Genomic DNA, 12,330 nt, shown 5'->3' with positions numbered 1-12,330 from the left:
CTTCCCCCCTGAAATGTCTCTACTTGCTACGAGTTTTTTAGTACCATTTTCTAAAAACGGTATAAATTTCAGGAAGAAAACAAACTGGAGGATTTTTTATTTCTAAGCGCCAAATCAATGCAGAACGTATACTGCCGGCAGGGTTTTTGCAAGTTGACGGTGCAGTCTTGTGGCCGGTGAGGTGATGGTTTTTACATGGTGGTGTTAACTTTTGCATCTCTGGATAAAGTTAGGAAGTGTCACCATTCAAATGAAAGCTAACAAGTAATTTTCTCCCATGTGATGCTCTTTACTATACTGTACAAGGTGGTTCTAACTTTTGAGTCTGTGGATGAAATCCTAAAGTGTGACCGTTCAAATCAAAGCTACTGAGCAAAATACTTTCCTGCGGTACTGTTTATTATCATATACTGTGCCAAGTCTTTCTAGCCCTTTAAGGCTGGATGTAGTGAGATTCTCTTATCATTTTGAATGCTTTGGGGGTAAAAAATAAAATCTCTATTTAAACCGACAGAAAATTATTTACCCACCAAAATCATAATTTGACACCAAAATTGAATCTGATGCATGCCTTTATTGAACTCAGTCATATTACAGATCAAAGGAATAACAATTATGTTATTATCAGCGAGATCTTGATATCACTACAAACAGCCTCTCTATATTTACAGCATCAATGTTTGAAATGTATAAATTTACGAAGTAGAAAGTAATGATTTTAATAAGGAAAGAGGATCACCAAATCGGTTTCTTATCAAACGAAGGCGCAGAATATATTTTTCAAGATACAATTATCAACTGAAGTGGATAAATATTTTAAGTTTACAAAACTGAACTTTATAATACGATCCGTAACGATATACGACATAAAGCAGTTGGTTGCATGTCATTGTGTAGGTAAATTATACATGCAGTTAGTTTGGAAGTCCCTTCTGTTATTTTGAGCATCGCAAGCGTGAAGGATTCTGTAAAAAGGAACAAATATTGTGAATAAGTTAGTTCTTCTTTAAGAATAAGCTAAAACAAGCCAGGAAAGGGAATTTAACTTCCTGTTGCCGTCCGGATCTGGCGAACGTCTCTGCGGCTTAATTTCCTCCATATGAAATGTCTTTCATGTACAAAGTGCAATTTGCAATTACTTACAAAACCTAGAGACTCGAGCACATTTATATAAATCTACCAAACTTTAGATTCAGTTTACACGGTTGAGTCTCTCTGCGCGTTTACTCATGATATTCCGATTGAGTCAATTTTAAGTCGAACTAACTATTCAGAATATGGACTGAATGTCAGAACCTTACTGAAATGGACAGAAAAGAGGCAGACTTGAGCTAAGTTTCCGTACTTCTTATTAACATTCGATCGAAATGCCCTGGGAAGGTTGATTGCAATCACTCCGTTAGACGCTAAATTCTCTTTTGGCAACAGCCATTACCTAAAAACGAAATATTGCTTGACTCGGTTGTCAGCAGCCTTAGTTCCTGGACCTGCGATACGAACAGCGTCCGTCTGAGAATTCAATATCATCCACCGCTATGTCCCCTGTGTAGTGGTTACCAACTGTCCCCAAAATCCCGATCTACAAAGAAACAGATGAAAGGACAATTTAAAGAGTGTACCTGTACTGCATGATTTTAGCGCAGCATTTTTCGGTGGGTCCAGTAAAGGTACTGTAAAGGCCGATTTAGACGGTACAACTTTTGCTTACGACTGTCGCATGCGATTTCTGGAGCGCGCGCTGCTCGCGTCATGCAAAAAGTCGCACACAACTCTCGTCATTCGACATTGCCTATACCTACGATTGTCGTAGGATTTTGAAACATGTGTTAAAATCCTAAAACATTTATTGTGAGAGTACATGACATTCGTAAGCGAGTTGTAGGTTTGATTTACACGAAACAATTCGTGTCGTAGGCCTGTCGTAAGCCTGTCGCATGCGACAAAGTCGTACCGTGTAAATCACCCTTAAGGGCGATTTAGACGGTACGATTTTGCCTACGATTTGTCGCATGAGACACGCTTACGCCATGCCTACAACACGAATGGCGTCGTGTAAATCAACCTACAACATCCTTACGACAGACGCACACAACACGAAAAATGTCGTAGGTAAAGGCAATGTTGAGTGGCGAAAGTTGTGTACGATTTTTACATGACGCAAGCAGCGCGCGCTCTAGATATCGCATGCGACAGTCGTAAGAGAAAATCGTACCGTCTAAATCGCCCTTTAAAGAATGCCGTGAAGAGGCAAATGCAAAGGTCTTCCTATGTTCTTTGGCAGTAGTCATTCAGTCCAGCGGCGCAGCATACATGTGGACGGAACCGAATATGAAAGTGCATGGGGAGAAGAACTCGAAAGCTCGAATTGTTTGGTACAGACTCTTATGATTTTACTGAAGATATCCCAAGCCTACTTCGCTGACGAGCTGTCGCCAATTTTTACACTATATTCGGCCTCCCCTAACAAACAAACGGGGCGTTATTTAGTCATTTTTTGTTATGGCGGACGTGAATGATTGTTCTGATTGTTTTGTCGAGAAGTAAGGCCCAATTGCCTAAGCTAAAAGTATTAAACATTGCAAATTTGGAGTGGTGGTTGATCTTTCAAACCAAAATAACAAAAAAAACAATTGTATTTTTGCTTCATTTTCTCAAAAATATGAGCATCTTTGCTGGAACCTTTGCAAAAACAAATGAGCAACTTTTGGCGTTTTGCATTTGGGGGCAACTTTTGAGGAGATTTGGAACAACTTGTCGTGGCTTTCCCTATTCGTAAGAAAACCAGCGCGTTTTCAAATCCATTTCATTTTTCAAAAAAGTGATACAGCTTGTTTTCCACGTTTGATCCATTCAGTGCTTTTCATTCAATGATGGGTCCCACGGGAAAACGGTATGTTTTTGTTCCTCGAATTTCAATGTTGTCCTCAACTTCGTCTCGTCAAACATTAACAATTTCGGGAAGCAAAATTGACTGTTTCCCTTGGAACCAGCTCGCCATTAAGTGTTTGGTATAAATATTCCATTTAAACTTACCCAATGAATAGCATATTTCTTGAAGGCTCCATCCAAATGTAGGTCTAGCTCGACCTGCACCCATTTATTACCATGGTTACCTGAGGCTTCCCACTCAATTGTCTCGTCGTTAAAGTCTTTCATGGTTGGCTTATGATCGTCGGTTATTTGTTTGGTAATACGCATAATCTTCAACGAGCCAATGCTGTTACCGTACATGTGATACCAGAAGCGCATGCAGAAGGATCTTCCTTCAAGTTTAACAACAAGCAAGGCTTTGTCGCCTTTTCTACGGGGACTAGAAGCTTCAATATAGATATATTTACCCCAATTTCCGTCACGCCTTTTACCTGAAACACGTTAAAGTAGCAGAGTTGTATTACCTTAGGTGAACCGAAAAGTCGACAGTGCACACCTTGTTTCTGATCTGTCCCTTCCATTTATTTGTTACTTTATATTTTGCATCTTATTTATTTCCTCTTTAGACTAAAATATATCAGTGATATATATACTGGCTCGCGAAACAATACATAAAAGATCCAAACAATTGCGCTAGTGGTAATAACTGAAGGGTTATAGAGACCAATTGAAAAGCCACTGGTCTGATTTGCTAATAAAGACACCTGTAGATTAACTATTTCACTGGCTCTTAGATTAAAGACTTAGAATCATGTATGTTTAGTTCGAGCTGTACCACCCACCCACCCCCTCCACCCTCGCCCGGAATAACAGAAGGTAAAAATCATCAAAGTACCTTTTGTATGGTCAAAGTCTGGCCCAGTGCTCGAAGACGGTGTTGATTTTGATCTACGCGTCCAATCAAACTGGTCACCCTTAATATTGACCCATTTACAGAACTCCGTGGCTTTATCTTCAAAGTCGCAGTTTCCTTGGGAAAAATACAAATTAAAGGACAATTCTTACAAAACACTAAATAAAGAAGAAAATAGATGCAGGCCCTTAATAATCAGATCGATTTAATTTGATATTTGGAAATTTGGCAACACCAACTTTCTGGTTAGGGGAAAATATGTAATGGTATTTGTCCGTGGACTTTAAAAGTAAACTCAAGTACAAACGTTTGTACTGACCACGAACCGCAACTGGAAGTTGAGCGTTGTCTTTGTTCGCTTGTTTTAACATCTCTGAAAGGGCTGAGGAACGCTCGTTTTCGAATCCGTTGACTTGCAATTACAGATGTTATAGCGTCTGATAGCCGACCACGGCCCACGAACGTCTATGCTTTAATAAAAAGTTCCCTGTTATCTTCTCCGAGAAGCGATGTGAGCTTCGAGGATCGTTAATGCCCAAGGACGAATGTCCGTGCATGTTTTTAAAGCTGAATAAAGGTTACTTTTTTTATTATCTTTCAAATATTTTCGCCGTCAGCGCGGCAGGATTTTGTCTGAAAGCGTGGGGGACTATCAGTATGATGATTTTTTTTTTTTTTGCATTTTCCTGCACTTCTTTCGACAGGTATGTTGTGTCCTCGTCCGCTTCTAACGCCAAAACGCTCTTCCATTGTTTAAATTTTCAAATATCTCCGTTTCATGGTAATGAAGTTGCTCAAGTTTTTCAAACTTTCTATGGGATATTTAATGCAGAGGGATATCATCTGTGATGTTTCTCAGTTATAATTGGGGCAATATTTCTTAACTGACGCATTTTAACCAATCGCAGATAAACAAAAATAGTTGATTGATTATTATTAATATAGCTATTACGCCTGTACAACACAACGACATATGATGCTGAGTCCAGCTTTGCATGGAATCCGGGCTACACCAGTGAGTACGGCTAGCGAATTACCTCGTCTCTCTCTCTATTTTTTTCCACTACGCTAACTAACCGGCTAGTTGAACATGCAAGTCAGCTGAACCTCCCGTGAGCAACACAACACTGGGTTGAAGAAAGGAAGATCATTTAAAATGCATTAGCGTTTTGTCCCCCTGATACCCACCTTCCTTTAGATTGTTTCCGACGTCTTTTGCTTTAAGTCTAACGTCCTTCAAAACTGCGCAGTCCGCTGCCTCGCTGATAGCTACCTCATCAATTGCAATGTCACCAAGAGGCGAATCGCCCCGGACAGCGACAAAAGATACCTTTCGAGAGAATATGGGAAAAATAAACACGTGATAAATTCATTTCTGTCCAGTCATAGAATCAGATGCGAAAAAAAACAACAACAAAAAACTGGACGAGTTCTTTTATTTGTTCACATGTAGATCGGGACGAAGTCGATGTCGACATGTGAACAAAGTAAGAGAGAGGCTTCAGTTAGAATTGCTTGAAATTTGTGGAACCGACAAAGTACTTTGAGTTACAGTTTAGATGGGCAATTGCTTCAGTGAAAGAGCGAGCGGTTCAGATTTTTTTAAAAAAAATGGACAGCTTTCACAGCCAAACAGAGCATTGCAGTGGCACGATTCAATCTGAAATTCTGTCTGAAATTTAGAAGATCGTGGTATCTCTTAAGTGATCAAACACGCCTTTTTGAAGCAACTTTTACGACATCAATTATTAATAGACCGAGACTTGGTTATGATGCATCGGAAAAAAGGGAGCGTCGATCGATTAGGTTGATGGAATATTATCAGTTTGAGAAATTTCCAATGAACAGTTTATGTTGGAGCAACAATGTAGCATCTGCAATACGGCTGTGCAGATAGGAGAATGGGGTAATTGGCTGATGCTTGATTGCACTCATTTCGACTGCTCTATTGTAAATATTGTTTTTCCTCCTAATATTTGTGTAAAATCAAATGACACTTGTAAGAGAATTACTCCGATCATGTTATGATTCTTTTTGTTCAACATTGAAAAGGGGAAAAATGCAAGGGAAACCTTTTGTTCGATTGCTCTCATTTAAATGGTCAAACCACCCCCCCCCCCCCCCAAAAAAAAAAAAAAAAAACTATACCAAGTGCTTTCTTAGTTTACCGTGTAATGATCACCGGAGAAATCCTGCAAACCAGAATTCCAGTAATCTCCCTGTTCCCCTTTCATTGACCACATGACTTTAGTTGAGTTATCCTTTAAGTTGTGCTGTTCCAATCTCAATTCTTTAGTATCCTCGCCATACATGTGGTAATGAAAATGTAAACAAATGGGTGTAAAGAGCTCTTTACTTTCCAAACGGACCTCTTCACCATTAAGAAGATCAGAGGCTTCCATGTAGATGTAGTAGCCTGAGGAGAAAAAAAATAACTAGGAACTTGAACCTTGTGGAGACAACGCTCAGGAAAACTGGGCATAAAATAGGATTCCTTTTCGTAGAAATGTAGTTGTCAAAAGGTTAAAATAGCCTGTGTAGTAGCTTGTTCCTTACAAGACGAGGGCGAGAAGGGAAGAAAAGGAAGGGAGAAGGAGCAAACAAGAATGTACCTCTCATTTTTTTTTCTCCTTTTCGACTTCGCGAGCCTCCCGCGCTCTTGGATAGGAAAGGAGTTTTAGGCAGGCTAAGGGTAAAACTACTCTGTAAGATTATGTGATCGGTGTCCAACGCTTTGTGTCAATTTACATTTTGTGACACGTCACTGGGCGGTCAAACCGTGAGATATGTCAAGAAATGCGCGCTAATGAGATGCATGAACTGTATGATAGACATCACAACTTGTCCCCTACCCTACCTACGTTCTAAAACATAAATAATTCTGTCAAACATGAAGTCAATATAAAGTATCCAAATTCAGGGTTGACATTTTTTGTTTTTCAACTGGATGGCATGAGATTTTTTAAATTATAACTGACGGTGAGTGCCATTAATATTAGGACTCCTGAAAACACCTCTCAACACGGAGAGGATTATTTCTGGATTAGTAAAATTGTGCATACATTCATGGATTGAAACCTTACCATTTCCGTCACTATCGTACTGGGGTCCCGTATGAAAAGACGGTGTGTCTTCAACATGAATTTTCCAATCCCCATCATCGTTAAACGAGTTTGTCCAGCCACACAAAGTGTCATCGAATGTACAAACACCTATGAAAATTAAAGGAAGGTAAGCTTATAGAAATTATAATAGCTGAACATAATTGGTAACAAATTTCGTTAACTAATTTCGAGCGTTGATCGTTTTGCAGATCAACTCTGTTTAGAAATATATTTTTATACTAACATAAATAAACTAAAAGGTTTTCAAATAATGATCTTCATCAGGATGGGCTGGAAGAAAAGTATCTCAGAGACTGATGACCATAAAATGCTATATCCAATTAATGTGACCTGACTTTCTTCTTCTACGTGAAATGTGACTGGAAGAGTTGCACTCTTGTCAAGTTTGCATGATCACAAGAAAATGTTATTGGTATAGAAAGATGCGCATAAAGTGTCAGTTCAATACAAAAATAATAATAAAAATTATGATTTATCTTTGGACTGAATAGCGGGTGTCCGTTTTCACTGTATCGATGTTTATGTTTGAGAATGGTGAGGTTTAATTTACAGCCCCTAAAGAAGAACATGGACTCTTGCATGTGTCCTATGAAGAGTCCACTTTGTATAGATTTAATGCACATGAATACACATGGCCTCACGATTCCCTGTAAAGAAATATCTTTCTGTGGATATTAACGTTTCACCCCGGTTTTCCTTAAATCTCTGTAGATGCAGTTAACTTACTGTAGGGAGGTGGTATGGGCGGCAAGAGTGCTGGAACGTTTGTTGTATTCTGACGCAATGCTGCAGCAGCGTTGCCAATGGACTTAATAGGACAGAGTCCTGGAGTAAAGATCAGTTCGTCTATAGCGATATCACCGCGCCACCCAGCAACAGTCGCTTCAATTTCGACCTAAGTTGAAATAAAATTACGCATTTAAACGTCATGATAGCCGAAAACTCACAGCACGTTTAGAAAAAAACCTCCATGAAATTAAAACTGGAAATCTCGAATATTTAGCTGCATGCGTTATCGTCGGCATCCTTCAGCTATTAGGGAATGAATTGTTACGTTTCAGACAAATATCTATATGCATGTTTGTAAAAAAAAAAGGTACAATCGCCAGCATAGATAAATACACAAGAGGGAGATAAAAGAAAATGGAATATATGCTAAGCTTACATGGTATTGTTTAATGCTGCAGTCAAAATCAATCTGTCCCTCAAGCCACTGGTTTCCATGGTTACCGCTTTCTTTCCATACAAGGAAACCTCTCCTGTAAATTGCTAACGAACCAACGTCTTCGCCATGCATGTGGTATTTGAATTGCATGCACTGCTGCCCAGCCAACAGATCGCTCATAAGTATGGCTTTGTCACCCAACATCTGAGGCTCAGAAGATTCGATATAAGCATAGCTTCCTACAAATTGAGAGAAAAGATTAAAGTAAAGCACATTAGTACGATGGATAAAACTAATACAGAAAAGCTAGCTACCCTTGTTCTTCAGTCTATTCATATATTATAATTCACAAAGGTTTCCCATCACTGTGAATGTGCATGTGAAAGATTAAAAATACAAGAAAAAAAGCGGTGCCTTTATGTCACAAAATAAATAAATAAATAATAATAATAAATATATAAAATCAGTGGGAGAGACTAAAATAGTTCGTCATAGCAGATTTGAAATCGTCCACAGATGGCTGATCTAATAAAAAAGAAGGTAGAATGTTCCATTCTTTTAAGGTTCTGGTAAAGAAGTTGTACTCGTAGGTGTTACTGTTACTGCCAATGTTAATGAATTTACTGCAGCTATGATAGGAGCGTGTAACACGCATGGGGTGCGCAATGTACTCCGGGATATTGACCGCAATTTTATTGTTCACAGTCTTTAAGGTGGCCGAACACAGTTTGCGCGCGCTTTACAGATTCTGTCAGTGATGCTATTAAGCGCGCGCTAGGGTTGTGGTACGCAAATACGGCGGCCGATAAAGTGATCCCTCAATTTCACATGAAATGGGTAATAAAGTTAAGTTTTGATCATAAATAACTAAGTTTCTCGTTTCTGGACTATTTTTCTTTTCTTTCTGACCAAAAAAGTCATTCACCACGACCTTTTGCATGCTTTTCATTTTTGCCATAAAACCCAATTAAAGTCACGCATGCGCATTTGACCAAAAAATTGTGACTGGTTGTTTTCGTGGAAATGAACTGTTTTCTAAGTAGCCGCTCATTAGAATTTCGTGACATTTGGCATGAAAATAGTTCCCTAAAAGCGTAACTCGCCTACAAAGAGAAACCTAAATCTAACAAAGGGTATCTTTACAAAACATTAAAATGCAAAATCAATATTTACAGGAGATCTCTCTGTTAAAATTACATGAAAGTAGGGCAACTGTGTCAGTATTTTGTGAGTTTTTCTGGATACAAAAAATGGAAAAAATCTAATGTGTACATTTTCTAAAAATAAAGGAAACCTACTATTTATAAACGTTTAATAGTTCGCTGCGTTACCATGGAAACGGTACTTAGCTCAACAAGACGTAAGAAAATACATTCCTTCTTAGTTAGGCTTACACCATACCAATTTTGGGCGTCCAGAAGTACATAGTTTCCAAATAACGTCTTCTAACACGTACACTAAAAAACTGCATTCGGCCACCTTAATAAGGGTAAAAATAATTTAATCCGACGTCGCAACTGAAGCAGTTGAATGGGGGAAACAAACTACAGCAAAGTAAGAATAAAATGGAACTAAACTTGTATTGGAGGAGGCTTGGAAGGGGAGAAGAGAAAGAAAAACACTTCTATCGCGCGTGGAGTTGACAGAATTGATTAGAGCATTGCAGCATGTTTCGCGCTGAGCCAGCCGAAAGGGTCGTGCCAGAAAATTGCAGTTTTGTTTTAATTGTCAGAGCCATGAATCGTACCTTGACCAGAAGCATCCGATGTAGGTCCAGTCATACCTCCGCTGTTTCTACCGCTTGTAGTCTCACCACTTCCTATAGTCCACTCGAAAGTCGACTTGGGGGAGGATTTCCAGTTACAAAAAGTGGCTTTATCAAAATCGCAGTTTGCTAGAATATTAAAGAAAAAAAAAATATTACTCGCGGTGCACGTTTGTCTTAATTACTGGGGTTTTTGAAAAGATTGATACAAATCCAGCTGATTAAATTTAATCGAATATTTTGCTTTCATGCGATTGGTAAAAATGGGTCACGTGACAGAATATGAAAAAAAAAAAAAAACTAAACTGAAACACTGATATCCAATTAAAATGAAACGGGGTAGTTTTTCATCTACACGAGATGATTGTGTATAGCGTGTGATTGTATATATAAATTTTATTTCACTAATATTTTATTTTACTCTATGACACTGATCTTGTCAAGTTAAACTCAAATTCGAGTTTAAATAAGGAAATTGAATTTGCTGTAACCGACCAGGTAGAAAATACTTAAAGTACAAATATTTGACGGATATTAAACGGAATGATATTTATTTGGCTTACAAATGCATACAGAAACTTGTCCTTGATAATTAGCTGTTCCTCGATTCGCATGCTCAAACGTTTCCTCGAGCTTAGGTAACTTAGTGGTTACAATTCCATCTTCTTCCATATAGCAGTGTTTAATTTTACGCAAAGATTAGGGAAGAGCCAAATTTCAAAATTTTTCAATTATACTTTGTCAAATCCTTTAAGGAATTTAAAATAATTAATGAATAGAAAACAAACTGAAATCACTACCGTTCATGAAGATTGGAAACTTGGTGACATTTTGCTTTGAATTTACCCAAAAAAAAGATTATCAACAACCCGAAAGACTTTTTCATCCTATTTCAAAGCAGTTCGAAATTGCTCGGTCAAAAACCTCGGACAAGGCTCGTTGTCTCACCCGCTTCTCGGTGTTAAGGAATCGGGTGAGACATTTCCGCGTTTGATGTATTATATACGTGTCAAAGAATGAGGGTTATGCCATCCGTTTGTGACTGAGGAAAAAATACCTTTCGCTGATTCCTCGGGGTTACTGATTAAAGGGCAGCAGCTTCCATTTGTTATCAAGACGTCATCCATTCCAACTAATGATTCGAAGTCGGCATGAAGGTTAGCCTCGAAGACCAGCTATCAGTAGAAAGCGTATTGAATATTAGAGTTAGGGTCAGCCATTGCTTTTCCAGATCATTTTCAAGATCCGTTTTGGTAATAACAAATTAAAGCCTATACAACTAACTGTAGTTTCTTATGCCTCATTCACATCAACTGAAGGCTTAACACGTATAAAAGCTGTTTAGTTAAACACAGTTTAAAATTGTTTCTTTCATGGAAATTGCTTTGAGATTTTTGTCGACTACAGATTTAGCATAAATGAAAGCACAAGTTAAAGTTTACTTGAATCCTATATCAAAGCCAATAGATTAACTTTCAATTACTAATTTTCATTTTGTTAAACCTGGTTTAATTGAACATGTTTTGTTGGTGTGAATAGGGCTTTAGTTAAATACAGTAGAGTGATCCTTGGGAACTGGTCAAATGAAAAGTGGAAAATCAGTACAAGCGATGGAAGGCGGTGATGTTCGCAAACGAATTGCCTCCATATGCCTTGCCGTGGTTCTCTGTCGAATATCAGTTGACATTTGTTAATTGCTAGTTGGCCACAGAGTTGTACGAGTCCCGGAGGCTGTGGAATGTGACAATGTAAGAGAACGAGGATTTCCATAGAAAAGTAATAAGGGCTCCGGCTGTGACTTCTGAGGTTAAAATCTGTGTTTTATCATATTTTAGGGTGTTTAAATCTAGAATGACCAACATATTGTACTCTTCCTGCATGGTAACTTTAAGAGTACTTTGTTGAAAAGTATTGACCGGACCTTCGAGAAATGAAAAGCAATTTGAAGCACGATTCTTGGAAATGAAACTCCACCACTGACGCGAACTATCTCAGGTACAAAAGGTATATAGTGTGCAAATAAGATTTTGGTTTTGGTTTCACACTTTTTATAATCCTGGGAAGAGTGATGTTCATTCTGTCATTTTACATACCACAAAGCATGAATCGTTCTCGGCGTTTATTTCAACCAAAGACCTTGTCCAATCCTTAGATTGTTTTCCTCTTCCACTATCGAACCATATTCGATCCCCTTTGCCATCCTTCCATGTAGACAGTCTGAACTCACTTTTTTTGAACTTTTCCATGAAGTAGAAAAACTCAACGCACTGTGGACCGCACACCTGCCCACTAATTAGGCGCGATTTTGTTGCCTGGATGCCTGATTTCATTGCATATACAAACTTCCCGCCTGCAAAAGAAATGTCAGAAACGTAAGCAGTTATTACAGGCTGTTTACAAAGAAACTGCGTTCCCTTATTTACATAAAAAAAAATTCCTTCGCTTTCTTTCACGAGTTTTGTGAGTAGAGTAGAAGGGAATTTAAAATGCA

The 12,330-nt window shown here is 38.4% G+C and overlaps 1 protein-coding gene and 1 long non-coding RNA gene across 4 annotated transcripts in view; both read right to left on the bottom strand.

Annotated features, from left to right (window-relative positions):
- Window positions 1-554: 554 nt before the first annotated feature.
- The window catches only part of LOC146476437 (MAM and LDL-receptor class A domain-containing protein 1-like), a 21,511-nt gene continuing 9,735 nt past the window's right edge, over window positions 555-12,330 (bottom strand). For all 3 annotated transcript variants that reach the window (XM_085114316.1, XM_085114315.1, XM_085114317.1), the window contains exons 6-17: window positions 11,933-12,189; window positions 10,897-11,014; window positions 9,822-9,968; window positions 8,075-8,313; window positions 7,636-7,804; window positions 6,868-6,996; window positions 5,953-6,200; window positions 4,973-5,114; window positions 3,767-3,901; window positions 3,034-3,362; window positions 1,436-1,579; window positions 555-965 (exon numbers count right to left, since the gene is read on the bottom strand). In XM_085114316.1, coding sequence (XP_084970442.1) covers window positions 1,475-1,579; window positions 3,034-3,362; window positions 3,767-3,901; window positions 4,973-5,114; window positions 5,953-6,200; window positions 6,868-6,996; window positions 7,636-7,804; window positions 8,075-8,313; window positions 9,822-9,968; window positions 10,897-11,014; window positions 11,933-12,189 — 2,018 coding nt within the window. In that variant the 3' untranslated portion in view covers window positions 555-965; window positions 1,436-1,474. The remainder of the gene's footprint in view (window positions 966-1,435; window positions 1,580-3,033; window positions 3,363-3,766; window positions 3,902-4,972; window positions 5,115-5,952; window positions 6,201-6,867; window positions 6,997-7,635; window positions 7,805-8,074; window positions 8,314-9,821; window positions 9,969-10,896; window positions 11,015-11,932; window positions 12,190-12,330) is intronic.
- On the bottom strand, window positions 1,674-2,229 carry LOC146476438 (uncharacterized). Its single transcript, XR_014865568.1, has 2 exons — window positions 1,864-2,229; window positions 1,674-1,795 (listed from the first exon to the last, which is right to left on the bottom strand). It is a non-coding gene; the product is annotated as an uncharacterized LOC146476438 (long non-coding RNA).

This window comes from Pavona decussata, unplaced genomic scaffold (genome assembly GCF_977016875.1).
Source record: "Pavona decussata unplaced genomic scaffold, jaPavDecu1.1 SCAFFOLD_76, whole genome shotgun sequence".
Classification (NCBI taxonomy): domain Eukaryota; kingdom Metazoa; phylum Cnidaria; class Anthozoa; order Scleractinia; family Agariciidae; genus Pavona; species Pavona decussata.
The sequence above is the reverse complement of the archived record's forward strand: the minus strand, read 5'-3'. Positions and strand labels throughout refer to the sequence as shown.